This window comes from Lutra lutra, chromosome 18 (assembly GCF_902655055.1).
Source record: "Lutra lutra chromosome 18, mLutLut1.2, whole genome shotgun sequence".
NCBI lineage: Eukaryota > Metazoa > Chordata > Mammalia > Carnivora > Mustelidae > Lutra > Lutra lutra.
Genome location: NC_062295.1, coordinates 12194667 through 12222274, shown reverse-complemented (window position 1 = coordinate 12222274; position 27608 = coordinate 12194667). Strand labels below are relative to the sequence as shown.

The window sequence follows — 27608 nt, the reverse complement described above, 5'->3', positions numbered from 1 at the left end:
AGGTTAAAAAAAAATTTTTTTTTTTTTTAAATCAAAGATGGTAACAAGTTCACCCTTTGTCACCTCTTCATGGGTCTTCCATACTGAGCAGGTAGACAAGCATGGGCAGATCATGACGATCAGGTCTCAGAGCTGCAGTGTCCATCTACCTCCACATTAGTGTTCAGAGACGCATTCCGCCCAGCGTGAGAAGGGCTCATGCTTTGCAGTGGATTTATTGTGGGCTTGAAGTAACTTAGCCTTTAGATTTGTTCTCTCCTGGAAAATAGGAATAATCACTTAGAAATACTATTGGAACTTGCGGTTGTGCTATTAGGTCAACCGGTGAGGTCGGTGTCCTTAAGCTTAACATCAATCAGTAACTTCATTTTTCTGCCACTAAGAATGCTAGGTAGCTACCTATTTATTTTAGTTTGCCATTGTTTTTCAGTATGTATGATTGAAAGTGTTAACATTTCCTAAGGGTCACCAGAAGTTGCACTAGCCGGACAGGTGCTGGAAAATTTACCCCCCATTGGAGTTTTTTGGGATATTGAAAACTGTTCAGTTCCCTCTGGCCGCTCAGCTACTGCTGTTGTACAGAGAATCCGTGAGAAGTTTTTTAAAGGCCACAGAGAAGCAGAGTTCATCTGTGTGTGCGACATTAGTAAAGAAAACAAAGAAGTTATTCAAGAGCTGAATAATTGCCAGGTAATATAATAATAATAGTAATAATTTTAACTATTATGAAAGAAGAATAAGCACATGTGGGTTTTTTTTTTAAAGAATTTTAATTTAAAGGTTAATATACATTTGTGCTGATAAAGGAAATTATCAGCAAATAAAGGATTATTATTTGCAAATAAAGGAAATTATCAAAAGATCATATCTAATGTACTAGAAATCATTTAATCATAACTGATCTTCCAGTAATCTATTTGTATGTGACTAGTGCTCTGCTAATATGATGATTACATAAATTTGTATCTTTTCTTTTGGTTTCCATGACTGCTCTGTGGAAAGGGCTCATAGGATTTATTTTTTATTTTATTTTATTTTATTTTTTTGCTCATAGGATTTATTATTTGAAATACACAAATTCAACTGAAGCACCACGGTGTTAAGCAACTTTTTAAAAATCATATGGCCAATAAACAGATAAACTAGGATTTAAATCCAGATTGTCTGCCTGCACAGTCTATTAAGCTGGAACTAGAATCCAGTTCTTTTGATTCTTAGACAAGTAATTCTGTTGATATGCCATTTTGCCTAAAATTTTATATTTGTGCTCCTTAAAAAAACTAATAAACCCTACTGTGTATTGCACATAGTTGAAGCAGCTCTCAAAACCTTTCCTTGCTTTGGAGACTTTTCAGTGAGTCTGGCGGCTTTAACAGAAATAAACACAGGGACAGATGTCTCTCCTCTCTCACTACCTGACCCCAGATCCTGAAAGCCACAGACGACGTATAGTGGAGACAAATGACATCCAGTCGGCACTAAATCTTACCTTCCTCATACACCTGTCTCTCCTACTTCCCCAGCTGTTGGCAGAAGCTGGTAGGGAGAGCTAATTTACCTACTTCAAATTTTCACTTCCTCTTCTGCCTCTTTTCTCAAAGGCGGATGGACGAAGTGCAAAAGCAGAAGATTAGAGAGGTGAGCAGGGATGATAATGGGTCTAGTTCCTTTGTATGGAGAGACAAATTTGAAATTATTGAGATCCACTTAGAATTTTTTCCACTCCTAAGTGGCGGCAATAGTAAGCGTATCTTTCCGCAGGGACTATCTGTAAGCTGCGGGCAGAGTGTGTTGTGGTTTTCTGACCTCAGCTCTTGCTCATTTGTTCTTACTTTAAATTAATGCAGGTAACTGTTGCCCACATCAACGCTACTGCAAAGAATGCGGCTGACGATAAGCTCCGCCAGAGTCTCCGAAGGTTCGCGAACACGCACACTGCTCCGGCCACTGTGGTTCTTGTATCGAGTAAGTGCGGAAGGGCGGCCAGTTTCAGCTCAACTCGCGGGTCAGAATTGTTAACAGACTCCAGAACATGTTAAAGTAAAATACGCCCCCAGAGAGGCTGACCTACACCGGACATATTTATGCTTATGTCTGAGAGCTGTTTAGAGAAGAAATGGAGTCTGTGTGGGTTTTATGTATTTTTTCCTTAGGATGTGAGTAAGAATTCTTGTGGGGCCAGTTAAAGAAAATGTAGCTTTTTTTTAAATCCTTTTTTTTACCCTGGGCCCAGCCAATTTTTAAAAAATCTAGGAAGAAGCATTTCCAAAGTTGATATTCCCCAAAATGTTAATATTTGCTTTCTTTCACTGCGGGAAGTAACATGTGTCTTGGAATCCGTAGAAGTATGTGGTGAAATTGTCCTGTGGTCTTAATTCCTCCAATATGAAATGTGTTCCTGTTCCAAGAAGTGGTGGGAGGTGGGGAGCAACTCTGAATTCTATAGTCCAGCTATTTTTTTTTTTTCTCAGTGGGTGTCAGGGAAGTTGTGTGTCTTTGTCCAGTCCTCCTAATGTTTGGGGACGGGGGCGGGCTGTACCTTTTCTTGCAGCTGATGTCAATTTTGCATTGGAACTCAGTGACCTGAGACATAGGCATGGTTTCCACATAATTTTGGTCCATAAAAACCAGGCCTCAGAAGCGCTGCTGCATCACGCGAATGAGCTGATCAGATTCGAAGAGTTCATTTCCGACCTGCCCCCTAGGTTACCACTAAAAATGCCAGTAAGTGGGTTTGTGTTCCTTTTTGTTGTATTCTGACGTTACATTATGGAAGGTGAAGACCGCTCCCCACCCCATAACAGGCCACCAAGTGAGGCTGCTCTTTATAGGAGGCTGGCCAGAGTTTTGAAATAAGGCTTTGAAATAGTTCTTCTCTTAGAAACATACAGAGAATTGATATGTAGGGATTTTGCTTTTATTTTGTTGCACAGTATCACAAGGAATTGACATGTAGGTTAACCTTACCAACAGCCACTTTTCAGTTTCTCCAAAGCTAGCAGTGTTTTGTGTCCTTTGAATGGAAGTAATGGAAACATTGATTACTCCTTTTGCTTCCAGGCATGGGTAAAGAATATGGTGATGGTTTGCACACATTCGAGATGGAGTCAAATAAACAGAGAAATTATACACTTTTTTTTTTTTTTTTTAAGATTTATTTATGTGAGAGGGAGAGGCGTGGGTGTGAGTGAGCAGGGGGAGGGGCAGAGGCAAAGAGAATCTCAAGCAGATTCTGTGCTCGGTGTGGAGCCCCACATGGGGCTCGATCCCATGACCCCAAGATCATGACCTGAGCTGAAACCAAGAGTCAGAGGCTTGATTGACTGAGCCCCCCAGGCGCCCCTAATTGACCCTTTTTAGGCATCGGGAGGCCTGTTTTCTACAGTTGCGTTCCCCACCATGCACACACACTTGCACAATTTGCAGTGGTTATTGCTACACCTGTAGCTCGTAGAGCCATGTGCTAGGGGAATGTGGGCATATTTCCAGCAGGGTGAGCATGTCTTAGAGTCTTGATTTGGATGAGCGTGTTTACTGCTGTGTTGAACTATTTTTAAGCTATTTGGAGAATATGTCGGTGACTCAGAAGAGAGCAGCATTCCCTTTTCTAATCTCCAAGGCCTTTAAGTCAGTTGTAGTGTTTTAGGTAACAGATTGCCCACTTTTGAGCTCCTTATTCTTGATGGTTAAAAAAGAAAAAAAGACTTGATCATTTAGAACTTTAAATCTTGCCATTCTCATCCACGAGAGCGATCGTTTAAGGTACACTTCTCTCTTTCTGTGTTTTCAGTCTAAATAAGTTCACCTTCTCCCCTCTACATCATTGTGACCTCCCCTCCAAGGCTAAGGCTGTTAGCTTACGCCTGGAGATCACTCCTTGTTCTAATGGTGTGATTGAACGTGTGCCCCTCCGTTAACCTGTTGTAACACTTCTCCTCTGTATCAGCAGTGCCACACTCTGCTCTATGTTTATAACCTACCAGCAAATAAAGATGGCAAGAGCGTCAGCAGCAGGCTCAGGCGCCTGTCTGATAATTGTGGTGGGAGAGTGCTGAGTATCACGGGCCGCAGTGCGATTCTCCGCTTCATAAACCAAGATAGTGCGGAACGGGCGCAGAAGCGAATGGAAAACGAAGATGTCTTTGGTAATAGGATCATTGTGTCATTTACTCCAAAAACTAGAGAACTCTGTGAGACAAAGGGTTCCAGTGCAATTGCCGATAAAGCGAAGTCTCCCAAAAAACTTAAGAATCCAAAATTGTGCCTCATCAAAGATACAAGTGAACAATCTTCCAGTGCCAAAGCCACGCCTGGAAAAGGGTCGCAGGCAAATTCTGGATCTGCTACAAAAAACACAAATGTTAAAAGTTTACAGGTAACTTCGATACCTCTTGCTTTCTGAAGTTTATGGTAGGTTTGGTTTGTGTCTGTGTTTGATATGCCCGCTTGCTTTTGGCGTATCCTTTTGAAATTTTCAATTTTGACCATACTCAGAGCTCCGTGTTTCCCCGACAGGCTTTAACACGCCGTGGGTACTTACGTTTTCACCTCCACCGCACTTGTCTCTTTTAAGGAGCTGTGCCGCCTGGAGTCGAGGACTGGAACTAGAAGCAGTGACTCCCAGCAGGGTCACCCGAGGCTGGCCACACCTCCTCACAGGAGCTCGAGTGCTGCAGCGCCCGCACCTAAGAACTCGGGGACTCCAGAATCTGCGTACAAAACCAATCCGAAGTAGGTTCGCTCCCTCTTCCTCGCAGATGCTTGTCTAACGTGAAGGAAATCCAGTGACCCTTCCCCTGCAACTTTTCCCTCCATTAGAAAAGAGAACCTCTGTGCCCGAAGTGTCACCAGTTCTCCTGTGGAGAAGAGAGATAAAGAGGAGACCCCGTTCCAAGTGAGTTACCCATCGGCTTTCAGCAAGTTGATCACATCAAGGCAGATCAGTCCTCTGCTCGCCGCACAGTCTTGGTCTTCTCGGTGAGTCTGGCTGCTTAATCATGGGGTAGTTGCTCGCAAGAGGAGGTATTACAAAATAACACCTGTTTGAAAGAATACAAGCGATATAGGAGTGCCTAAGGTAGAAGAGGAATCTTCCACCCCTCCTCCCCCAGCCCCCCTTTTCCTCGGGTAATCTTAGCTGGCATTGAGGGCATTGCTGCTCTCCCTCTTCCACGTGGGATCTGGGTAAGCAGAGGTCAGAGGAACTTGTCTGCGAGTCCCTGGCCTGGATGGGATGCGCGTTAAGATGTCCCTACCATTTCCTCCTGACTTTGTCATGTTGTCAAAGAAGCCCGAACTGGACACGCACTGGTTATTCTTAACTCCTAGGGTAATTACCAGGAGCTGTTTGAAAAGTCTCTAAACCACTGTCATTACCTAAGTAACACTTACCTAAGCCCTCCACACTCACACTGAGTACTCCTCGGGGGCCCGGAGGGCGGGAGCCATAAGGCACCGTTGCGTCCCGTGAACTCCTTCAAGCATTGTCTTTTTCTGCTGAGTTGGTGAAGACTCCCTCCAGAAAGTGACTTTGGATCTGTAAAGTTACGTTTTAAAATTCATGTGAAAGTTTTCCTGATGTGGAGAAAGACTATAGCACATGAGCAAGAATATCTAGTGTTTCAGAGCCAGGGAGAGGTTAAGTGCCTTACATTAGTCTCACGGGCTAATTAATCAAGAATAAATACTTGTAGTGTTTTAGGTAATTAATTAGTAGAAAATTAATTCATTAGGCCAATCTATATTTTGTCTATAGTTTTAAATAATCCAGTGAAAGCACATTTGATATTAAATCATGTACAGGTCAATAAGGGGCCAACAGGTGGTACTTCTGACAATAAATCTGTGTATTTAAGATAAACATACATTTGAAAACCAAATATTTAAAAACAAAACAAAACACCAAATATTTAGTTTGGTGGTTTTGTGGAAAGCTCTTTCTATGTATAGCTTCAAACAAATCCTAAATGATATGAACGAAATAAATAGAACCACGGTTTTTAAAAATAATTCAGTATGTATGTCTTAAGCAGGAGTATGTCTCCACACCTTTTAAACAGAACGTCCCCACTTGCTTTCAACATTGCAAATCCGAGCACTGGTGCCGACAGCCCAGACCCATTTGCAAATGGTGCTGACATCCAGATCAGCAACATCGACTACAGATTGTCCCGGAAGGAGTTGCAACAGCTCATGCAGGAGGCGTTTTCTAGGCACGGCAAGGTAACCTTTTCTCTCTTGTTCCTGCCTTTCTTTTACCCTTCGCTAGCACTCCAAGTCGAGAGCATGTCTTTCAACACACGTAACTACAGCCAGGATATGAGGATTACTGAATGAGTTTCTCCTGGGGTCTGCTCGTGGTGATACTATGTCTCCAGTTTTTAGGACATAGCCCCAGAGAGCAAGGGACCTAGTGAAGAAGCACTTGTGGTCATGGGCAGAGATTTAAGTGGCGCTTTGGGAAATAAAACGCTGATGGATTTTATTTAGCTCTGACTGCTAGAATACAGGAATAGGATTCTGAAGTAACGTTGGCTGTTTTTGTTAACATCTTTCTGTATTGATGCAGTTTTTAGGTGCTGTTTGCTAGAAGGGCACCTTTTCCAGATTATTAAATGGCTATTGCCCCAGGTGTTTGCAGGGTCCAGAGAAGACCCCCCCCCCCAAGACTCCTCCCATGTATTGGCTCCTGAGCCTGCACGGGAGTCCTGTGTGCGCCAGAGCGTGCAGGCAGGCCAGGCCGGTTTCATATCCCCGAAGGTCCCCCAGTCCTAGTTCACTTAGGTTTTGCTTGGCAAAAGTATAGAGTTCGGACACATTCCCTCACAGAAGCACGGAAGTCTGCAAACATGTTCCTAATAATTCACCTTCAGTTTTAAGATGACAGGGTTCTGGGTAGACATAGCATTCCATTTTCCTTTTTACTGCTGTAGGTGAAGAGTGTTGAGCTCAGCCCCCATACAGATTATCAGCTCAAGGCTGTTGTTCAGATGGAGAACTTACAAGAAGCAATCAGTGCGGTGAATAGCCTCCACAGATACAAAATTGGCAGCAAGAAGATCCTGGTCTCACTTGCCACAGGAGCTGCTAATAAATCACTCTCTTTACTGAGGTAAAAACAAACCATTTATTTCAGGAAATAATATTTGGCCCAGAAACAATTTTAGAAATAAGGAAATAGATTCGATCATTTTCCCAGCTCTCTTAGACAATTACATATGCAGTAGTGCTTATTCGTAATTGATAGAGCTTAGAGATAAGCTGGAAGTCAGCAAGAAGCTAGTTAGAATAATTCGACTGTTGCTCAAGTCACTACTCAAAGGTGAAGTACAGCTTAAACTCGGCAGGCAGTTAGGAGTAAAATAATACACCACATATCCAGAACAGGTTCTAAAAATAGGAGCCCTCTATGATAAAAGTTTATAAGCCCAGAAAGTGTGAAATACTACCTCCAAATCTTGGGAGAAGGTTGGTTGGTTTGTAAAGGGTAGGTCTACAAAGCTCCAAGTTCTCAACCTACAGATAGATGCTTCATATCAAATAGACACTCCGTAAGTCTGCATTATGATTGTCAGTTGTAGGAATCTGGTGGTGATTTTATTCTTAATGCACTTTGGTGATTCTTCGGCTCTCCCTGTTTTGGGGGGAAACGAGTAAAACAGAACTCAATTCTAAAAAATCTGAATTCTTAAAGGTATTTTTCTGTAACATGTACTTCACCGTTATTTTAAATTACAGTTTTTATCCCCTAGAATAAAAGTAATACTCATGGAAGAAACTTTGGAAAGGTCAGAAACATAAAAGAAGAGGGGGAGAAAACCATAATCCTGTGGCTCAAAGCCGATCATTCAACAGTTTGCCTTTTGTTTTCTCTCTGTTTTTGGCTGCCTTTTGTTTTTTAAGACCATAGTTGGGATGATATATTGTATTCAGTTCTGTATCCTCAACTGTGGGAATTCCACTCCCACGTGGAGTTCATGAACTACGTGAACCACGACATGGCAGGAGACATTCAAGCTGTTCTTTTACTGTGAGTCAACAGGGTGTTTGTCTCACAGAGTAGTCAGCATTCTTCTGATCACAGGTGTGAGAAGCCCTATGCTTGTGTCTGATTTTATATTCTTTAATCACCTTGTCCCTAAAGTTATTTAAGTTGTTCTGGAAAATTAATTTTGACATAACAGAAACCGGTAAATTTATGTTGTGCGGACCCTTGGATAATGTAAGGGTTGGTGTGCCAACACCATCCTCATGCAGTCAAAACTCCACATACAACTTTTGGCTCCCCGCAATCTTAACTACTAATTGCATACTGTTCACCAGTAGCCTTACTGGTAACATAAACAACGGATTAACACCTGTTTTGTATGTTACATGTGTTAGATACTGTATTTTTACAGTAAAGTAAGATAGAAGAAAACGTTACTAAAATCATAAGGGAACAAAAAGAAATCCACAAGAACACCAACTCGTGAAGTTGTTCAAGGGTCAGCTGTAATTTTTAATTATGTGAACTCAGTTTATTAAATACAACTTGGAAATCATCTGTTGATGTCCAATAACATCTCTAATAAAGTGAAATTTTGTTTTACAGTGCAGAAACAATGTCTATTCTTCAGGATGCCCCTGCCTGCTGTCTGCCTCTTTTTAAATTTACAGATATCTATGAGAAAAAGTAAGTTAGGTTTATTTTTTTTCTCTCATTGAGCCTGTACTCATTGGCAGCTTCCAGAATTCTTTTTTTTTTTTTTTAAAGATTTTTATTTATTTATTTGACAGACAGAGATCACAAGTAGGCAGAGAGGCAGGCAGAGAGAGAGGAAGGGAAGCAGGCTCCCTGCTGAGCAGAGAGCCCGATGCGGGACTCGATCCCAGGACCCTGAGATCATGACCTGAGCCGAAGGCAGTGGCTTAACCCACTGAGCCACCCAGGCGCCCAGCTTCCAGAATTCTTATATTGATCGGTGGTTGGCATAAAACTGTGGTAGCTGCTCTGCAGGATTGTCTGGCCCGGTGGAGGAAAAGACATAAAAGCAGTGGTATTTAAATTCAGATTTCAGTTTTAACATACATCTTAAAAGCATCTTTTGTTTTTAGAAAATTTGGACCTCGGTGCCTAAAGCTGTACTTTCCTTTTTTTTTTTTCCCCAATTTGACTGATGAGTTTTTGTTCTTCATCGAGTGAACATTTTTGAGCACCTTCTAGACCGTAAGCTCTTGGACAGCAAGGACTTAAGGACAGTCTCTTCAGTGCACAGGGCTTAGCAGGCACTCAGCAGGTATTAGTGGAATGAAAGTGTGGGGCTCTGTGGAGAGTGCAGAGCTGGGAGGACACAACCCTTGTCCCTGAGGACTTTATGACTGGAACGGAAGAGGAAAACATTCACAAATCACTCTAGAACAAAGAAAACTGTCATAAAGGAAGTGCAGGGAGGAGAAAATGGTATGAGGATGAAAGGAACAAGGAGCTGGGAGTGTTAGTCTCTGAATCGTGGGAGCCCTGATCTGTGGAGGAGTGAAGGGGGAGGTATGGTGGCAAGAACCATGCTTCAGGAAAACTTTTCTGGTGATGGTTCCATTGGAGGTGGAATGGACAGGGCAGAGGGGGAGACGGAGGGACAGTGCCACACCAGTCCCCAGGCCTGGGCAGATGCTGTTGGAATACCGAAGTCTGATTTGTCAGTGAGTCAGGACCTGGTGACTAGTTTTACGTGGAAGGAAAGGTAAACGGTAGAGGTTGTTTTGATTCTGAGTGGTTTTTTTTGCCCCAGATGGACTGGTTGTGTGGTTGAATCAGATATGGAGAAATAAAGAAAGCATGTTCAGGAGGTACAGTGAATTTTTGTCCTTGGTTTTTGAACACTGAAGATAGAAAGATGTGGCAGTTATTTTCCTAAAGGGGATCGTGGGATAGGGGAGCAGATTGGGAGGGAGAGGCAACTCAGAGAAAGGCAGAACTGGATGAAATGCCACGAGGGACAGGAAGTGGGAGAGAACCCAGAGGTGAGAGTGACATCAGGACATGTGGGGATGGTGTGAGGTTTGGGAGGGAGGAGGAGGCTGCTGGTGACTTGCCATCCTACAGAGCCCTGTGGGTAAAATCTGGGGGCAACAGGCTGACAGACTGGATGGTAAAATGGCAGAGCAGCTCCTGAGAGAGCAGCTGTTTCCAGTAGAGGTATAACCAGGTTACAGGACTGAGCGAGAGCACCAGGGGTGTTTGTGCGCAGGGGCAGACAGCTTGAGTGAGGGCGAGGGTGTGAGGCCGAACTTCGTCTGAGCATCAGTGTAGGGCCCTGGGAAGAAACCAGTGGAGCGGCAGATGTGCACTTAATGTGTGCCAGGTTCTTTCCAGACATAACATTTAATCCTCCTATCAACCCTGTGAGGTGGGTATTATCTTCCCATTTTGCATTTGGAAAAGCTAAGGCTTTTCCTTAGAACCGGGATTGGTTCTAGAAGATTCTAGAACCAAGGTGACTGAGGCCACACAGGTTGGGTCAGGATGTGAACTCAAATCTTTCTGCCTTCTGAGCCGGTGCCTTTAAGCTCCATGTGTGAGAGACCTGCGTTGGGGGGATGATTGAGGAGTTGACCCTCTGGAAATGAGGTTGAGGCATAGATGAGGGGAAGGAGTAGCTGAAAATGAGTGTACCTCTTCTGAGGGAGGAGAGCAGCGATGGTGAGAGGGGTAGGTAATCCAGAGGGATTTCCAGTTTGGGGGAGCCGAGGTAAGAGGTCATATCCTATAGCTTTCCATCTCAGGAAATTAGGTGAGGCCATTTACAGAAACTTTAGGGTTCGAGGAATAAGCACCAAATGACATAGTGACTAATGGGCAGTGTGCCAGAGGTGACTTGAAGAATTGCCAAGCATTGCTGGTTTGGTAGTGAATGAATTTATAGTAGAATTATTCCAGTTTTACGTTTGAGGAGACAGAGGAACGATTCTTGGCAATAGCTCCTTATTGCTTCAGATACACGGGCGTTTCTGTATAACCAACGGAAAACGTTCTAAGTCAGCATATCTCTCCTTTTCCTCGCTTTTAGGTTTGGACACAAGTTGAATGTGTCAGATTTATATAAATTAACAGACACGGTCACAATCCGTGAGCAAGGGAATGGCAGACTGGTGTGTCTCCTCCCCAGCAGTCAGGCCCGGCAGAGCCCCTTGGGGTCTTCCCAGTCGCACGACGGCTCCTCGACGAATTGCAGCCCAATTATATTTGAAGAGTTAGAATATCACGAGCCTGTCTGCAGACAGCATTGTTCCAATAAGGACTTCAGGTATAACACTCATTTCCCTTTAGAGACATCCTTTTGCATAAGATCATGGAATATCTGTTACAGTTTCCTTGCAAATATTTTAGCCAACTGCTGTGTTCTCTTTTCTGTAGTGAACATGAATTTGATCCAGACTCGTATAAGATTCCTTTTGTGATTCTCTCTTTGAAGACGTTTGCGCCCCAGGTTCACAGTCTTCTGCAGACACACGAGGGCACCGTGCCTTTGTTAAGGTGAACATGTCAAAGCCACCGAGATACGATGCCTTGGTTCTCCTCTTTCTAGAAAGTCTGCCCTCTGCCCACCCCTCTTCCCAAGCGAGTATCATAGAATGCCTCATCCTAACATTTTTAGCGCCTTGCAGTCAAAGTGTATCTGAAATGGGGTACATTTGCTTGGTATTTCCACAAAAAAATTTGTGTGTGTGCTGATTTCTAGAAACATAAGCAACGAATAGGAACGTTTCTTCCCCACAGAGATGAGATTAGTGTAAGCGCTGTTCTAGAAGTATGCACACGTGCTGCTAGAGTGCACACACCTCAAGCAGTAACTTGTAAAGCTTGAGAGAGAGGTGTTCTTCAGAAGGCCATGTAAGCATCCCGGGGCCGGGTAGACTTACTGTAGGGGTCAACATGGGCCCTAAAGCCCGTCTGCCTTAAAGCCACTGATACCTTAAAGCAGGTAAATAACTGGCCTTGGAACCCAGCTGCCTTATTTCTCACCCCCTGTGCTGGAACACCGTTCGGGTATTTCTGGTATCCTCAGCGCCAAAGAGGTCAGTGCCGTGGTGATGGCCTCCCCGTCCCTGGGACCTGAATTTTCACGTTCAAACCCAGATCCTGAGGATTTAAGGAGAAAGGATTTGTGAGTGGATATATTAAAGACTTCTGTGTAGCAGGTGCTTTGCTTTTCCGTTAGTTTGATTCGCCTCCCTTGCCCCCACTTCAGCTTTCCAGATTGTTACGCTGCGGAGTTCGGCGAGCTGGAAGTAGTGCAGGAGAATCAAGCGGGCGTTCCCTTAGAACACCTCGTCACCTGTGTTCCGGGCGTAAACGTCGCCACTGCGCAGAGTGGCCTCAAAGTGGTCAGATGGATCCACAACAAGCCCCCGCCTCCAAACACAGGTAGGAGGCGGGCCCTGGGGCTTTCTGAGCCACCAAAGTGCTGAAGGTCTGACAGAACCAGACTTCTTGCAAGTCCCAGCATAAATTCTGTAAAAAAGTTTAAAAGCCACATTTCACCGTTACCAATACCTTCAGACCCACCTAATCTTGTGACGCTTTTTGGCTCGTCAGTTGACCGGCCTTTTTAAAAATTGTTTCAAGGTATTTGAAAGAAATACTGCTAAATGCAGGTTTGCCTTTGAAATTTGTTTTGGTCAACGTTTGTGACTTGGATAAATGGGAAAACAGATTTAGCTTTCCGTGTAAAGGACCAGGAAGTGTAAACCTAGCTTTGGGTGAGTGTCTGAGTCCCGGGCCTCCTCCCAGGCTGCAGGTGTTAATCCCACCACTTGTGAACGGGGCTGAAAATTGTTGCCTTCCTAACGGCGCTTCCTTCTTTTTGACCCCGACCACTTCCTCCTTTGCTCCCCACCACCACCCCTCCCCCCACCACCACCCCCACCCTCCCCCGTGGGAAGAAAGGTAAGGATTACCGGGGAAGGAGAAGCATTTGTATCAGAGCTGCTTACCACCTTCTCCTGCCTTTCCCCTCAGTCCTAGACCACTCAGGCTCCCACGCACTGCGCCCTCTTTCCTCTTTTGTTGTCAGTCCGCTAGTCTTGTAGAAACGTTTCTATCCGATTATACTTTCATCATTAAAACTTTTTCTTAATTACATGGACATTCAGATAAACACAAGAATCTCTTTCTTAGTTTTATATCGGCAGGTTTTACGCTACTGCTTTCCATGCACTGCTTTTCCTGCACGATGTTTTCGGCTTCCCTACGGGTTAATTAGACTTTTCTGGGCTACCTGCTTGCTCCCCAACTGTAACTTTGTTTCTATCGGAAAGTATGTTCCATGGGACCAAGTTCAAATGAACCTTGAAATACAACCAGTTTACAAGCTGGAAACATCCTGTGTAATTCTGCTTTAAGTTAACACTCTGCTGAACTATGCTTTCCTTTGACTACAGAACGTTGAGAAGTAGTGGTAAAGCATCTGCCAGCCCATGAAGAAGTTGTGCTCGTCCATAGGTTATATGGGACCTGAGTGTAGACGCTGAGAAGTACAGCGGCCCTTCGGTCTCATCTCCTTGGTTATGGTTGAGCTGAGGCAAGGGAGGGCGAAGTGAGTTAGCTTTCTTTCAGGGATGAAATCCTGTCTTAGGCATGTTCTCTTTTTCTCCCCCTGTCTAGATCCTTGGCTTCTGCGTTCTAAAAGTCCTGTGGGCAACCCCCAGCTGATCCAGTTCAGCAGGGAAGTGATCGACCTGTTGAAGAGCCAGCCGTCCTGTGTCATCCCCATTAGTAATTTCATCCCGTCCTACCACCACCATTTTGCAAAGCAGTGTCGGGTATCCGACTATGGGTATTCCAAGCTGATAGAATTATTGGAAGCCGTGCCTCACGTATTGCAGGTGAGGAAGGATTAAGGATTATTTGCTTCATGACAGGAACGTTCCTCTATGGCCTTGGCTCCTTCAGGGAAACAGGATAGCTGGTAACCTCATTCGGGGTGGCTTCTCAGTTTTTCCAGAAAACTGTGAGTTTAAACATAAAAAAGGAACCTTCCCTCAGAGCACTGAGGAGTATTTTCCTTCTAATCTCTGTAGACCAACCTTCCTCTCCCTAGCTCAGGACTCTCCAGGATTGTTCACTCTTACAGAGGAGCTGCCATGTACATGGGCTTAGCTCTCATCAATGAGTTAAAGACCAGCTCCTGGGCTGGAGCGTTGGTTCCTAAGGAGTCTTGACCCTATTAATTTAGCTTGTTCCATAGCTTCTTACCCATAAAACAGCTTCCAGCTTATAAACTGGCATGGAACACCTGGGTTGTCTTTTGTAGACAAAATTAGTTGTTCAGATTAATAATGGGCTTTTTATTTCCGTACTCATGACTATTTGGGAAGGGGTATAAAGGGCAAACAAAACGGGGGCAGGGATCTCTGGCACTTGAACAGTCGTTCATTTTGACCGTCTGCATTCTTTTGACCTACATGTATTTAAAAATGCAGATCCCATACATAAAAGTACTTGTTCTCCAAGACAGGTAACAGGAGAGAGAGGGATTGCCATCACCCAGAGAGTCAGTACGTGCCAAGGTCTGACAAGTGTAAATAATCAAAGTGTTTGATTTGCAGATTCTCGGAATGGGCTCCAAACGTCTGTTGACCCTTACCCACAGGGCCCAGGTGAAGCGCTTTACTCAGGATTTACTAAAACTTCTCAAATCCCAAGCCAGCAAACAGGTCATTGTGAGGGAGTTCTCACAGGCTTATCATTGGTGAGTTGATGGGAAGGGCGGGCGTCAAAAAAGAAAGCAGATACTTCAGAACAGTTTTTCTTCCCACAGATTTAATATCATTATCCAACGTTTTCTATTTAGCATTTTTGAGGAAGACTTGCAAGTGATATTTCTGATTCTTTACCCATTTTCCTGGTTGAATTCTAGGTGTTTCTCAAAAGACTGGGATGTCACCGAATATGGTGTTTGTGAGTTGATCGATATTGTCTCAGAAATCCCAGACACAACGATCTGCTTGTCCCAACAAGATGACGAAATGGTGATTTGTATCCCCAAGAGAGGTATGTTGACCTAAATGTGCTGTTCGACAGTTGTGTATCTTAACAAGGAATCTATGTCCTTTCCCCGTCTCCATGGTTCCTGAAGATTCCGTGGAAAGTGCATCGTGAGAACTATCCCGGTACGTTGGATCTGGGGTTCTTCAGAGCAGTTGCGGCCACTTGCCAACAAGAAAAGCAAGCTAGTTTTTTAGAATTCACTGTAGGGGAAAGACGGGCATAAGCGGCACTTTTCTTGAAACGCCTTCTTCAGCCTGTCTGTGGCTGTTGACACCATAATTACCTGGCTGAGAGACAGTTACCGTGGCTGTTGCTTGTCTCCTCTCTTTAACTGAGCTACTTGACTGTGCACTCTTGAGAAAGAAAGAAGATCCGAGCAGATGTTTTGGCCTTCTCATTTTGGGCCTTCTGATTAAGCTCTGGGAGCTGAGATAAGTGAAGTTACGTGTACCTACTGCCATGTTCTCCCAGTGTTATTAATCCGTGATTCCTAACCTGTGTTCCTGCAGAACACTCCTGTTCGTGAAATCATAATCCCTGAAAGCTTTTGGAGTGAGTCATGTCAACCTTCCGGATTCGGATTTAAAAATTAATAGAAGCAAAAATTGCAGTTGAAGCTTTTTCTCCCCTGTACTTTTGAAAAACTTTTGTTGCCTGATACTCTGGCCTGCTAGCAGTTTGAACTGAAGATTAGAAGAAGGCACAAAAATGTGTAGCTTTTCAGAAATGCAGCTTTACAGAAATAATTTCTTGGCTACTCTTTCAAGTAGAGACCGGGAAGTATGTCCTGTGCATATATACGGGATAGAAGTGAGGGATGGAGAGCTAGAGAAAATACACCTAGCTTGCAAGGCAAAACTACATGGGGGTGTATGTATGTGTCTTTCGTAGTATACCGTAGTAGTCTCCTGGCTTCCTGGTGCTGTGCCCTTGACTGAGTTTGAAAACCATTCTGCAGAGAGAGAACATGAACGTGTTTGTTTTAGGTTGCATATGTGTTTGGAAGGCAGAGATGGTATCTCTTGTCATCTGTGCATAGGACTAATACAGCAGTCAGGTTTGACACAGATGAATGGAAGAAAACTGTGATTTGTTTTTTCTTTTTTAAGAGCGTACCCAGGATGAAATAGAAAGGACAAAACAGTTCTCCAAGGATGTTGTCGATTTGCTCCGGCATCAGCCGCACTTCAGGATGCCCTTTAACAAATTTATCCCCTCCTACCACCACCACTTTGGCCGGCAGTGCAAACTCGCATACTACGGGTTTACTAAACTACTTGAACTTTTTGAAGCCATACCTGATATTTTACAAGTGAGTGAAGAGGTTTCCAGTTATCCTTTTCTGAGCAGTATATGGGGGGAGGTTTTTCTTTTCCAGGTCTGTTTTTCCTGGGAATAGGGAGTTAGGAAATAGGAGGGAAACCTTCAGTAGTTTGATCGAGAAGCTGTGTTGTTGGCTCATTACTTAGTATTTCTAGGTAAATGTGGATTTTTAAACTTTAAAGAAAGGAATTATTCTTTGAATTTGTTTCAGGGTAATTACTGAAAAAAAAGATTAAATAGTTTGATTTCTTAAGTGGAATATTCTTCCGTTAGTGCCATACTTCTCGAATCTCTCAGGTTGGCAGTGGGGATGAGTCTGTGAGGTGATGTGAATGCTTGGCTGTTGAGTGACGTTGAACCAGATTTCTGTTGTTGATTTTATTAGTATTACTATTTTTGACCCTTAAAGTACCTTTAAAATTTTTCTCGTGTGTGATAAGATACACATTACCTAGTTAACCCTTTTTTAAGTGTGCATTTCAGAAATCTTGCAAAACTGAAGCTCTGTATCCACAGAAGAGCCCCAGAGTGCTTCTCAGTTACTAAGTGTATACATTTATGTGCCCTCGAATTCCGTGAACAGTCCGAACTTGTTCACTGTTGCCTTCCTCCTCCCTGTGTGTTTTCCAAGGTATTGGAATGCGGAGAAGAAAAAATCCTCACTTTGACAGAGGTGGAACGAGTCAAAGCTCTGGCTGCCCAGTTTGTCAAACTCCTTCGGTCCCAGAAGGATAACTGCCTTATGATGACAGATCTGCTTACAGAATATGCTAAAACTTTTGGTTACACATTTCGTCTCCAAGACTATGATGTCAGTTCAATTTCGGCTTTAACACAGAAACTCTGCCATGTGGTAAAGGTGAGCAGATCTTTGTTTTATGGACGAAAATGTGGCGGCGGCAGCATCTGTCCCCGGGATGCTTACCTGTGCTTAGCATTTCCTTGTTCACCCCTGGCGCTGGTTACCTCTTCACAGGAAGTGAGTGCTTTGTGTCCCATTAATGCATTACTAGGTGGTAGGAGAGGACTCTTGTTTGAAGAGTTTTGGTCTTGCTTTGGTGTGTTTCTTAGAGGCCTTGCGGAAGTAATGTCTCTCTGAGCTGAGGAGGTCTCTGTTTTATCTGAGGGTGTTTCTTCTCAGGAGTATCCTTCTAAGCAGATTGTGGTCTCTGATGGTGTGGGGAGACTGTAATCACAGATTACAGCCCTTCCAGATTCTGACCCACTTGAGTAGATTTAGGAACAGGCCAGCCTCACAACTCGAGAGGGTAACTTCCGCTTCCTGCCCGGGGCTGAGCTGACCCTCCCCATCCTAGGCAGAGCAGCTGGACAGTCTCAGGCTGCTTCCTGCACAGGACCAAGAAAACTCACTATAAGGAGGGAGCTGTGAAAGGGAAAACATACCTAGTTGGGGTCAGCCCCAGTTCCAGATCTGGAAGGAATCCAGTTATGTACTGTGCGATTAAAGGGAGAAAAACCTTCGCAGGAGACAGAGAAGGAGCTGCTGGAGAGCAGGAAGGACACTAGGAGTGTGACCTGCTCCCAGTGCCGCCTGCTGGGAGGACGGGTGAGGGAGGGACTAACTAATGTGACCTTCAGACCTAGCTAGTAGGGGGACTTAGTGTTGCTGGCCAGGACGGGGTCAGCACCAGTGTGTGGGGACCAAAGAAGGGCACACGGAGTGGGTTGAGGCAGGAGGACTAGGACATGACAATAGTGACAGGTAATGCAGACAGCTTTTCGGCTTGTGTATTCATGAGGGAGGAGAGTGCGAGCGCCATGCGAGGAGACCACAGGACAGAGTGGGCCAGTGCGCTCTCTGGTGGCTGCTTCGCTCCCAGGTGGAGAGCCTTGAGCATGTGTGAGAGCCGCAGGGAAGGATCTGCTCGAGGAAGAGAAGTATACAAAGTCGAGACAAGGCGGCAGAGTGGGGTTCCTGGGGAGGCAAGCCTGGGAATTGGCATTCAGCGGAAGGAGGCACAGCCCTGATACTAGTACTGTGACTGAAGGGAGAGAATGTAGGGTGACTGTGGTAAGTTTGATATTCCTCACTGGGAAGGAGAGGGAGGGACTGAAAGAGACCCGATTCAAGATTGAAGTGGCTGTCATGGTTCTTGGGACCCGCCAGGACCTCAGGCGGGGGAGCTGGGGATAGGGGGAGCTCCGCAGGAGGGAGGTGGGACCCATAGCGCTACTGTAGGGCTACCGCAGGGAGGGTCAGTGGCATCGGGCTGCTTTGGTGCAGGCACGGGGAAAGCAGACAGTTGGCCTCAAGGCGGGAGTTTGCCAGACAGTGCAGAGAAAAGGCACAGGGACAGAGGAGTTTATGGAGTATGACCAGAAAGGCAATGAATTAATGGCCTGTCGTGCCAAGGTGAACAAAAGAGGAACGTGTGAAGAAGGGAGAGGACCTGAATTGGGAGGACATGGGAGTCCATGCAGGTGCAGCTGGAGAACGGGAAGAAGAGCCGATCAGTGGACTGTCTTTCCAGTCTCCCCACCCCAGCATCTGCCCCACACGTTCTTTCGCATGCGGTTTGCCTGGGGAGTTTGCATGAGCTGCTTGGGAAGTGGACAGTAGCTGGCAATCCCAAGTGTGACCTGGGAATGGGGTTCTGGAGTGGAATCAAGTAGGAGAGGATGTGCCTGGAGATGGGGTGGATGAGGAACGGAAAGGCCACGTGGTGGGGTAGCCCTCCTGGTTGCTCGGTCACCCAGTATGGGAAGGCAGTGATGGGCTCCAGTCGATAGCAAGTCTAAGCCGTGAGCAGACACTGGGAAGAGCGAGGTCAAGTGAGTGGGGAGTTGGGGCGTCAGCAGTCAGGATGGGGAGGGATCGGGGGGGTTCTGGTGTGCTCCCTGGCTGCTGCTGCCTCTCCCAGGAGCCTCTGGGAAATGCTGATGTCCGAACTTCACCCCTGCCTCTGACATTCTGATGTAATAAGTCCCAGTGTGCTCGGAGCGTTGGCATTTTTTATAGGCTCCCCAGTTGATTCTGTTGTGTAGCATGGGTTCAGAATTGGGAGATGTCTCTAAGTAGCATCAAAAGGGCAACTTTTAATTTTTTTTCCTTGAAAGACTGGAGTTGTAGCAATGGTCTGGGCATCAGAGAAGATGGCTCGGATCCCCTAGACTTGAATCTGTTGCTTGATTAAACCTTGTGTCTGCAGAGGAAATCGCTCATTGAAATAAATCTCCATGGATCTTTAACCACGATAAATGGGGCGGAGGGTCTACCCACTAACCTCCTGCCTTGGCTCTGGGTGAAAGTCTGAACCAGGGACCCACTGGGATTATGAACCCAGAGCCCCAGAGAGTACGAGCCTCTGATTACCCAGCCCTGACTGAGGCACCGAGACCTGTGGTCTTGGCTGGGAGACCAGACAACTGTAAACTTGGTTTGCCTCCCAGCACCTAAGCTCGTACATACTGAAGCTCTGCCGGTTCTAAGTCCAGGGATGCTCAGTTCAGCCTGTTCCTCGGCCCAAGGCCAGCCGCTCTCAGTTAGCCCTTGTTTGTTTCTTTACCTGCTGTTTGGTCCCCCGGTGCCCACCTGTGTCTTTTCCAGAAGCCCCCCCCCCCCCCGACCCTGTATCTCCTTGAGAAGCGAGAGTGAGACATGTAGTCTGATAGGAAAATACCCACTTGCTGGCTAGTGATGATGGACTAGAGGAGTGTGGGTGCCTTTAGTCAGAGTGGGCCTTCAGTCTGCTCTGGGCCACAGAGGTGGGGTGAGTTGGTCTGCAGAGCAGCCCTGTGTACCGTCACCTGCAGTCCAAACTCCCCCCGACTTGAGCGCAGCAACCTTCAGTTCAGGGTCTTGGGCCCCTACGTGCCAGCCGGCCAGTCTTACCTCCTTCCATAGGGGAGTGGAAGGAGTGCCGTTAGAGAGGGCTGATAAGGATGGCTGACTCTGATCGTGGACCATCAGAAAGGGAGAGGACAGTTCCCGCTCCGGTGTCCCACAGCAGCTGAAAACAAACTCAGGCACTCACTTCTGTGTAGGAGAAGGGAGTAGAGGTTTTCCCTCTGTTGGTCTCCCTAGCCCAGAGGACAGTAGCTGAACTGGGTGGCTGTGGCCAGTACGCCACTCTCAAGCTGGGAAACTCTGGGCTTCTTGTTCCCCCAGATTGCCGACATGGAGTCGGGCAAACAGATCCAGCTGATCAACCGCAAATCCCTGCGTGCCCTCACTGCCCAGCTGCTGGTGTTGCTGATGTCTTGGGAAGGAGCTGCCCACCTTTCTGTCGATGAGCTCAAGAGACATTACGAAACCACCCACAGTGTTCCCCTCAACCCCTGTGAATACGGATTCATGACCTTGACCGAACTTCTGAAGAGTCTGCCCTACTTAGTGGAGGTACGAGTGTTAACGGTTCTGTAAAGCCGTCTTCCTGAGGTCTGCTGAACTGCTCCGGGGTCCCCTGATGGTCTGGCTTGGAGGCTGTAGAGCGGGGAAGGACCAGTCAGCTGTTCTGTGGTTGAACATACGAGGCAGGGCAGGGGTGCAGGCACCTTGCCCAGTTAAGTGCCCAGGTAAGGGGGAAGCCCTGGCCTCCTAAGTCCTGAGCTGGGGGGGGGGGGGCTTTCGTGCTATGCCAGGCTGCAGTTTGCTACTGTTAGCACTTTCTGACGAGATGGATGGTGTGTGGGCGAGGTGGGGGGCTGTCATCAGTCAGACATGGGTCAGAAGGGAAAGCTGGTCACCCGGGTAGACTTTAAGAATAGCACTTAAGATGAGAAGAATCACGGAAGAATATTACAGATGTAGATAAGCACCCCCCTCCCTGCCAAATTAACAAAATTGACCCAAGAAGTGAAAAATTATACCAGCTGGGGCACCTGGGTGGCTCAGTCTGTTAAGCATCTACCTCTGGCTCAGCTCAGGTCATGATCCCCGGGTCCTGGGATTGAGCCCTGCATCAGGCTCGCTACTCAGTGGGGAGTCTGCTTCTCCCTCTACCTTCCTCCTTGCTTCTGATCTCTCTCTCTCTCTCTGTCTCTCAAGTAGATAAATATTTATTTGATGCAGAGAGGGAGATAGCATAAGATGGTGCAGTGGCAGGCAGAGTGAGAGGGAGAAGCATACTCCCCGCTGAGCAGGGAGCCTGATGTGGGACTTGATCCCAGGACCCTGGTATCATGACCTGAGTTGAAGGCAGACACTTAACTGACTGAGTCCCCCAGGTGCCCCTAAATAAAATCTTTGAAAAAAATTTTTGACCAGTTACCACAAAGGAGGCTCTAAGATCATTGAAATTTTACCAATGAAAAAGACACTGGGACCAGATAGGTTAATGGTTGGATTTTTAACTAACTTTGAAGAATAACTCGCAGCTTCCTAAAAACTATTTAGGCCATGTTAAAAGCAAAACAAAAAGACAAAAGAAACAAAAAAACCTCACCACTTAATTTTATGAATCCAAAGCAACTTTAATACCAAAAACCTAACTAATACAGCCCTCCAAAAGACAGTGGTTCTAAATAGGGTATTAACCAGTAAAGTCTAGCAACGTGGGAGAAGTGTGTTCCCCCATTGTTACCATATAACCATATCATGGATAACTAAATAATTGAGAGATATTGACAGAAACTCTCTCCTTAGCCATACTCAGGCCAGGCTCCTGGGAGCCGCCTTCTAGACTAGACCACGACCTTGGATGTCTTGGTAATTTTCCGTCCACCATCACCCACAAGCCCTCCACCAGCTATAAATCTTCACTTCTCTTTGTTGGAGCCCAATTCTGCACTGAGGATCTTTCCTTTTATTGGGGATAGTTCTTGAATAAAAACTGTTTTCCACCTTTACTGTCCAGCTCTGGTTTGTCCTCAGAATATCACATCCAACAGGGGCGCCTGGGGGGCTCAGTAGTTGAGCATCTGCCTTTGGCTCAGGTCATGATCCCAGGGTCCTGGGATTGAGCTCCACATTGGGCTCCCTGCTCCGCAGGAAACCTGCTTCTCCTTCTCCCACTCTCTCCCACTCCCTCTGTTCCCTCTTTCTCTGTATCTCTCTCTGTCAAATAAATAAAATCTTAAAAAAAAAAACAAACAGCATCGCATCCAACATTTTGGAAACTCTGTTGATTATCTATTATGTGAATAGTGGTTCTAGGCAGCATGAACGGATAACCCAAGACAGAAGGCTTTACATGGCCAGCTTGGGGGGAAATAACCCTTCCCTTGGAGATTATCAGTGCATATTAAAGACTCTGGAAAGGTTTATGGTAAAGAAATTTGTTTACTTGAGGACAGAAGAGCTTTGGGGTTTCTTCCTTACCACGACCCCCCCCCCATCCTTTTTTTAAAGAAGACTGATGTCATCCTGTAGCACAGAGTTCCTGGGATCCCCACTTTGGGCGAGGGGCTTCATTGGCCTCAGTCCCTGCTGTCTGATGCAGTCCTCTCATTCTGGGGGTTTGCCTCCCCTCCTCACGGTCTCCTTTTGTTTGAGACTGCACATCTGCCAGTTTCCTTCCTTTCTGACACGCTGTTTCCCCAGACCTCAGTCATCTGAGACACACAGCGCGAACTGTAGTTTGCTCTAAGACAGCACTTGCTGTGGGCGGAGATCTTTGAATGGGCGCCCTCTCCTCCCAGGCTCAGTGGCCATTTTCAGGTTGTTTTGGTGCCTTTTCACTCTCAGCAGGAGGCCGGGACTCCCCAGCGGGGCAAGACCAGTCACTCTGGAAGTTTTTTTTTGTTTTTTTTTTTTTTTTAAGATTTTAGTTATTTGTCAGAGAGAGGGAGAGAGAGCGCGTGTGCGAGAGAGAGGACAAGAAGGGGCAGAGGCAGAGGAAGAAGCAGACTCCCCGCTGAGCAGGGGAGCCAGACATAGGGCTCCAGCCCAGGACCCTGAGATCATGACCTGAGCCAAAGACAGATGCTCAACCTTCTGAGACCCCTGCAGGCGCACCACTCTGGAAATCTCTAATGCTGTGTTCTTCTCTTGGACCAGGTTTTCACCAATGATAAGACAGAGGAGTGTGTGAGGCTTACCAGCCTGTACTTGTTTGCCAAGAACGTGCGCTCTTTACTTCATACGTACCACTACCAGCAGCTTTTTCTCCATGAGTTTTCCGTGGCCTATACCAAATACGTCGGAGAAACCGTGCAGCCCGAGACCTATGGCTGCAGCAGCGTGGAGGAGCTCTTGGGAGCAATCCCGCAGGTGGGTGTTCCTGGAGCCTGGAGGGGGTCTTCCGGGAGAGCCCCAGGCTCACTCTCCTGAACACAGTCGGCAAATGCTGTCACAGTAATGACAAGGCAGGCATTTTGAAAGACATACTGTTGGCATTAAAGGGGTGATGCTAGCGTTTCTCCTAGGTTCTGCAAGCCTTTATTAAATGCGTGTATGCCAGGTGAGTAAGTTGCAGCCCCTTTCCTCAGAAAGGTGTCAGGCGATGGAGAGTCGGGGCCCTGGCAGGTGACGAGGCAGTGTGATCAGCCATCCGTGGGTACCCCAAGGGGGGGCACAGGTAGGGCCCCGCCCAGGTTCCGGGTTCATTCTAGAGCCCAGATGTCAAGGTTTTATAGACGTGAACTATGTGACGAAGATGGGATGGGTCTGGGCAGAGGGGATTGGAAAAGCAGATGCAAAGCAGTGACAAGTAGTGTGGAATGTTGAGGGCATTAAAACCAGGCGGAGGCCTACCAGTGTAGTGCGAGCTCACTTGGGGAGGGCCTTGCTCCTCCGGGTGAGCAGAAGGACCTGGAGGAGAGAAGCGGAGAGCCTCGGGTTTGTGTGTGAAAACACCAGTGTCAGTGCTGTGTCCAGAGTAGCAGGAAGGGAGGAGGGAGCTTGGCAAGGACCCTGGACGTGGCCGGAGCCCAGGTGAGAGTGATAACGAGACCGAACCTGCGTGAAAGTATTGCAGGAGGCAGCGAAGGACCCAGGGAGGCTGAGATCCGGACTCGGTGCCGACGCATGTGGGGGTGCTGGGAGCCGGGGGCCTCCGCTGCCACTCCTGCTTCCCTGAGGAGGCGGAGCGAGGACTCTGTTTCAGGATTAGGACCAGGAGCTTCGTTTGGGGGGGTCTGGAATGTCCCCATTAATTCTCTTAGGGTATATTTAGTTTCTGGAGGAAATAGGAAGGACTCTTGTGTGAGAACTGTCTCCTTTAATAGACCAGAACTGGTGTTGGGGAGATGGTCTTTCTGAGAGCCCTAAAGAATGTTTTTAAAGCTGAGTCTCATCATTTTTAGACTCCATGTTTTCTTACAAGGTGCATGTCTCTGTCAGCTTCTGTTACTTTAAAAGCTAAAGAAAGTATAGAAAAATTTTCCTTGACGTTAGTTTCTGACTTCTAAGATATCTAGGGTCAGTGCAACAGGTCCCATTCTTCCTGGACTTAGGGCTTATCTCCCCTCCTTTTCCACTGCTTAACCAGTAGTATGTCTTGTATGCAGGTGGTCTGGATAAAAGGACATGGTCATAAGAGAATTGTAGTGTTAAAAAATGACATGAAATGTAAGTAAGCACCCATCCCCTCCCTGCTTCAGAAATCCCGGTTCTCCCACTGACTTTTCCCTCTGACGGCTGCTCTTGGTCCCCCAGGTCGATTGAGTTCCCTCGGGCTTGCCCACACCCATTCTGAAAACCAGCCCTTGGCCACAGAGCACATCTCGGTGGTGCCTGAATCTGGCACAGCTATGGAACTTGAACTCGGAGCAGGCAGCGATGGTAAGCGAGGCACAACACAGCCAAGCTTGTGAAATTCTTGGAGAACTGGTGGGGTGTGGGCTGGGGAGTGGGTGGGGGCAAGGACCACAGTGAGCCGTCTTCATATAGTCTCCAAAGCAGTCTTGTGTTTGATTGGTAACAGAAAAACGAGCCTGCACTTCATAGCATTTTATGGTTCAGGTTCTTGAAGGCTGTTGACACCCCTGTAATGACAATATGTCAGCCCAGTTCAGACTTAAGAGGAAAAAATTTTTCCAACATTTGCTAAAATAGTATTTTAAGACTATTGCAATTGGGTGAACTCTGCTGCACCCAAGGAGGGAGATGGAAGTTAATTCTGAGTACAAGGATGGACAGGGATGTTTTAGTTAAGGAGCAGAGCGGGGTCAGTGGTTGGGGGGTCCACATCACCAGGAGAAGACATCAGAGGTGGAGGACTGAGGGCCTTGGTCGGAGAGCAGGGGTGCGGAGTTCTCACAGAACTGACTTTCAAGATGCTTGCCAAGACTGGGCTCGGTAAGGACCAGACAGACATGGAAGGCCAAGGTCAAGGCCTTGTGGAGAAGAGGGCTCAAAGGGCCAGGCTCAAGTTGGATGGAGAGAGTCTTTGTCACAGGGCCTTCCTGAGAAAGACTTGGTAATGCATGAATAATCCTCAAAACAACATTGATCCACTCAGATTTTATGTGGAGCTTCCTCTGTAGGTAGAAATTGACTAGCTTGAGCTCTGTAGCAATTGTAACTTTACTAAAAGACGTTTGAATCCATTGCTGCATATGAGACTTTTATCTTTGTATGACTCTGTAAGTCGCTATTGGAAGCATTGCTGTGACCTTTGTGTGGAGGACACATTACACGTTTTATAAAGCATGGGAATGGAACTCCCCACCCTCAGCTGTCAGCACAGCCTGCAGGGAAGTTACCACCAGTCTCCGAATAAGGGACCCAAGTTCTGGGAGGTTAAAGAGCTTACCCAAGGGGCTCCTGCGTGGCTCAGTAGTTGGGTGTCTGCCTTTAGTCCCAAGGTCATGGGATCGAATTCTGCATCATCAGGCTCTCTGCTCAGCGGGAAGCATGTTTATCCCACTTCCCCTTCTTGTGTTTTCTCTCTCACTGTGTCTTTCTCTGTCAAATAAATAAATAAAATCTTTAAAAAAAAAAAAGCTTACCCAGAATCACTTAGTAAGGGAGTGACAGAACCGGGGTCTAGCTTTTGCTCATTTTAACTACTTTATACCTCTTCTAAGGACTTCCTTTCCCCTTCCCCTGATTGTGGAGCCTTTTTTGGTGTTTGTGTGGCCCCTTGGGGCATTGCTATTTCTGAACACAAATGTGGAGAGCCTGGCTTGTGGCACTTCATTTACCAAAGAGTGACCCAGACCTTTCCCTTAATGGCTTTGTTGTTGTTGTTGTTGTTGTTGTTGTCCTCATTGTTAACCTTGTGTTCTGGAGTACTTCCTGGCCTTTTTCATCTTGAAGGCTGAGAAAGAAAGCCTCAGGCACAGACTCGTGGTAGACTGCTGTCCTGAGTTGAGCCCCAGCCTGCCTTCTCTGTCCAGGGCCCCACCAGACAGAGCAGGAGCTTCTCCGCCTGACCAGTGACTCCCCTGTGGACCTTCTGTGTGCACCCGTCCCTTCGTGCCTGCCGTCCCCACAGCTGAGACCGGATCCTGTCGTCCTCCAGTCTGCTGATCTCATTCAGTTTGAGGAACACCCTCAGGAGTGTTCTGGTAGGATGCGCTGTGCGGTCGCGAGGTTTTTCTCTCTGGGTTAAAAAAAATCAAAGCGCAATGCCTGTATGGTAAAGGTTTGATGCAGGTGGGGAGAAACCGTATTTTCAGGGTCAAGAATACCTACACTGATTATTAGGACCCTGTTTTCCGGTCGGTCTTCCTGCGGAGTTGGGTTCATAGCCCAGGGAGGCTTGGGGAGCCGCAAGCCCAGGAACGATGGTGCATCTGGAGGGATGACGCAGCTGGGCCGTGGAGAAGCCCACGGAGGCTTCCTGGGCTTGTGTTGCCCGCCTTTGTAAAGGTGCAGCCGCTCGCGGGTACACCTGGTGGCCCACGTGCATGCACGGCAGCTCTGGTCCGGCCTACAGGTGAATGATGGCCCTGGGTTGGGGCCTCATGATGGTATGAGCAGGGGAGGGAAGGCCATCTGTGATTTAAGCTCTGGACCCTGCACGGTGAGCTGAGGAGGGACGGGAAGCTGGCTGCAGCCAGCACTGACCTGGGGGGTGGGGGTTGCGGTGGGAGGCGGCTCCCGGCATGCTCGCATCTCCTCCTCCCCGCAGCCCTGCAGGATGGGTGACAGACCAGGGACCACCCTAGCCCCAGGTTGCCGGGCTGGGAAGTGTCTGAGCTGGGATTTGAACCCCAAGCCTCTTGTCTTGCTGTTGTGTCACCTGGCCTCCGGAGAGGTGGCCATCTGCTTTGTCGAGGCCTTTCCCCTTTGTCTCTCACAGTGGGTGCTTCTCCACTCCGCTTACCGTTCCAGGGGGAATCCAGGGACAGCCTTGTGTTGCCCAGTGAGGGAACTGAGGCTGTTTATCTGGAGAATAGGAGGTAG

The 27608-nt window shown here is 46.8% G+C and overlaps 1 protein-coding gene across 13 annotated transcripts in view; it reads left to right on the top strand.

Moving 5' to 3' along the window:
* Positions 1–27608, top strand: part of MARF1 (meiosis regulator and mRNA stability factor 1) — a 43964-nt gene that overhangs the window by 8110 nt on the left and 8246 nt on the right. For 4 of the 13 annotated variants that reach the window (XM_047713202.1, XM_047713212.1, XM_047713213.1 and 1 more), the window contains 22 exons: positions 464–690; positions 1848–1965; positions 2552–2724; positions 3947–4375; positions 4574–4731; positions 4819–4977; positions 6030–6222; positions 6933–7111; positions 8594–8674; positions 11049–11285; positions 11396–11515; positions 12231–12406; positions 13646–13866; positions 14590–14732; positions 14901–15034; positions 16141–16343; positions 16986–17213; positions 20484–20714; positions 23313–23525; positions 24764–24824; positions 24912–25037; positions 26597–26767. In XM_047713202.1, the coding sequence (XP_047569158.1) occupies positions 464–690; positions 1848–1965; positions 2552–2724; positions 3947–4375; positions 4574–4731; positions 4819–4977; positions 6030–6222; positions 6933–7111; positions 8594–8674; positions 11049–11285; positions 11396–11515; positions 12231–12406; positions 13646–13866; positions 14590–14732; positions 14901–15034; positions 16141–16343; positions 16986–17213; positions 20484–20714; positions 23313–23525; positions 24764–24824; positions 24912–25037; positions 26597–26767 (3981 nt within the window). The remainder of the gene's footprint in view (positions 1–463; positions 691–1847; positions 1966–2551; positions 2725–3946; positions 4376–4573; positions 4732–4818; positions 4978–6029; positions 6223–6932; positions 7112–8593; positions 8675–11048; positions 11286–11395; positions 11516–12230; positions 12407–13645; positions 13867–14589; positions 14733–14900; positions 15035–16140; positions 16344–16985; positions 17214–20483; positions 20715–23312; positions 23526–24763; positions 24825–24911; positions 25038–26596; positions 26768–27608) is intronic. The other 9 variants (XM_047713206.1, XM_047713211.1, XM_047713205.1 and 6 more) reach the window with 6 other exon arrangements.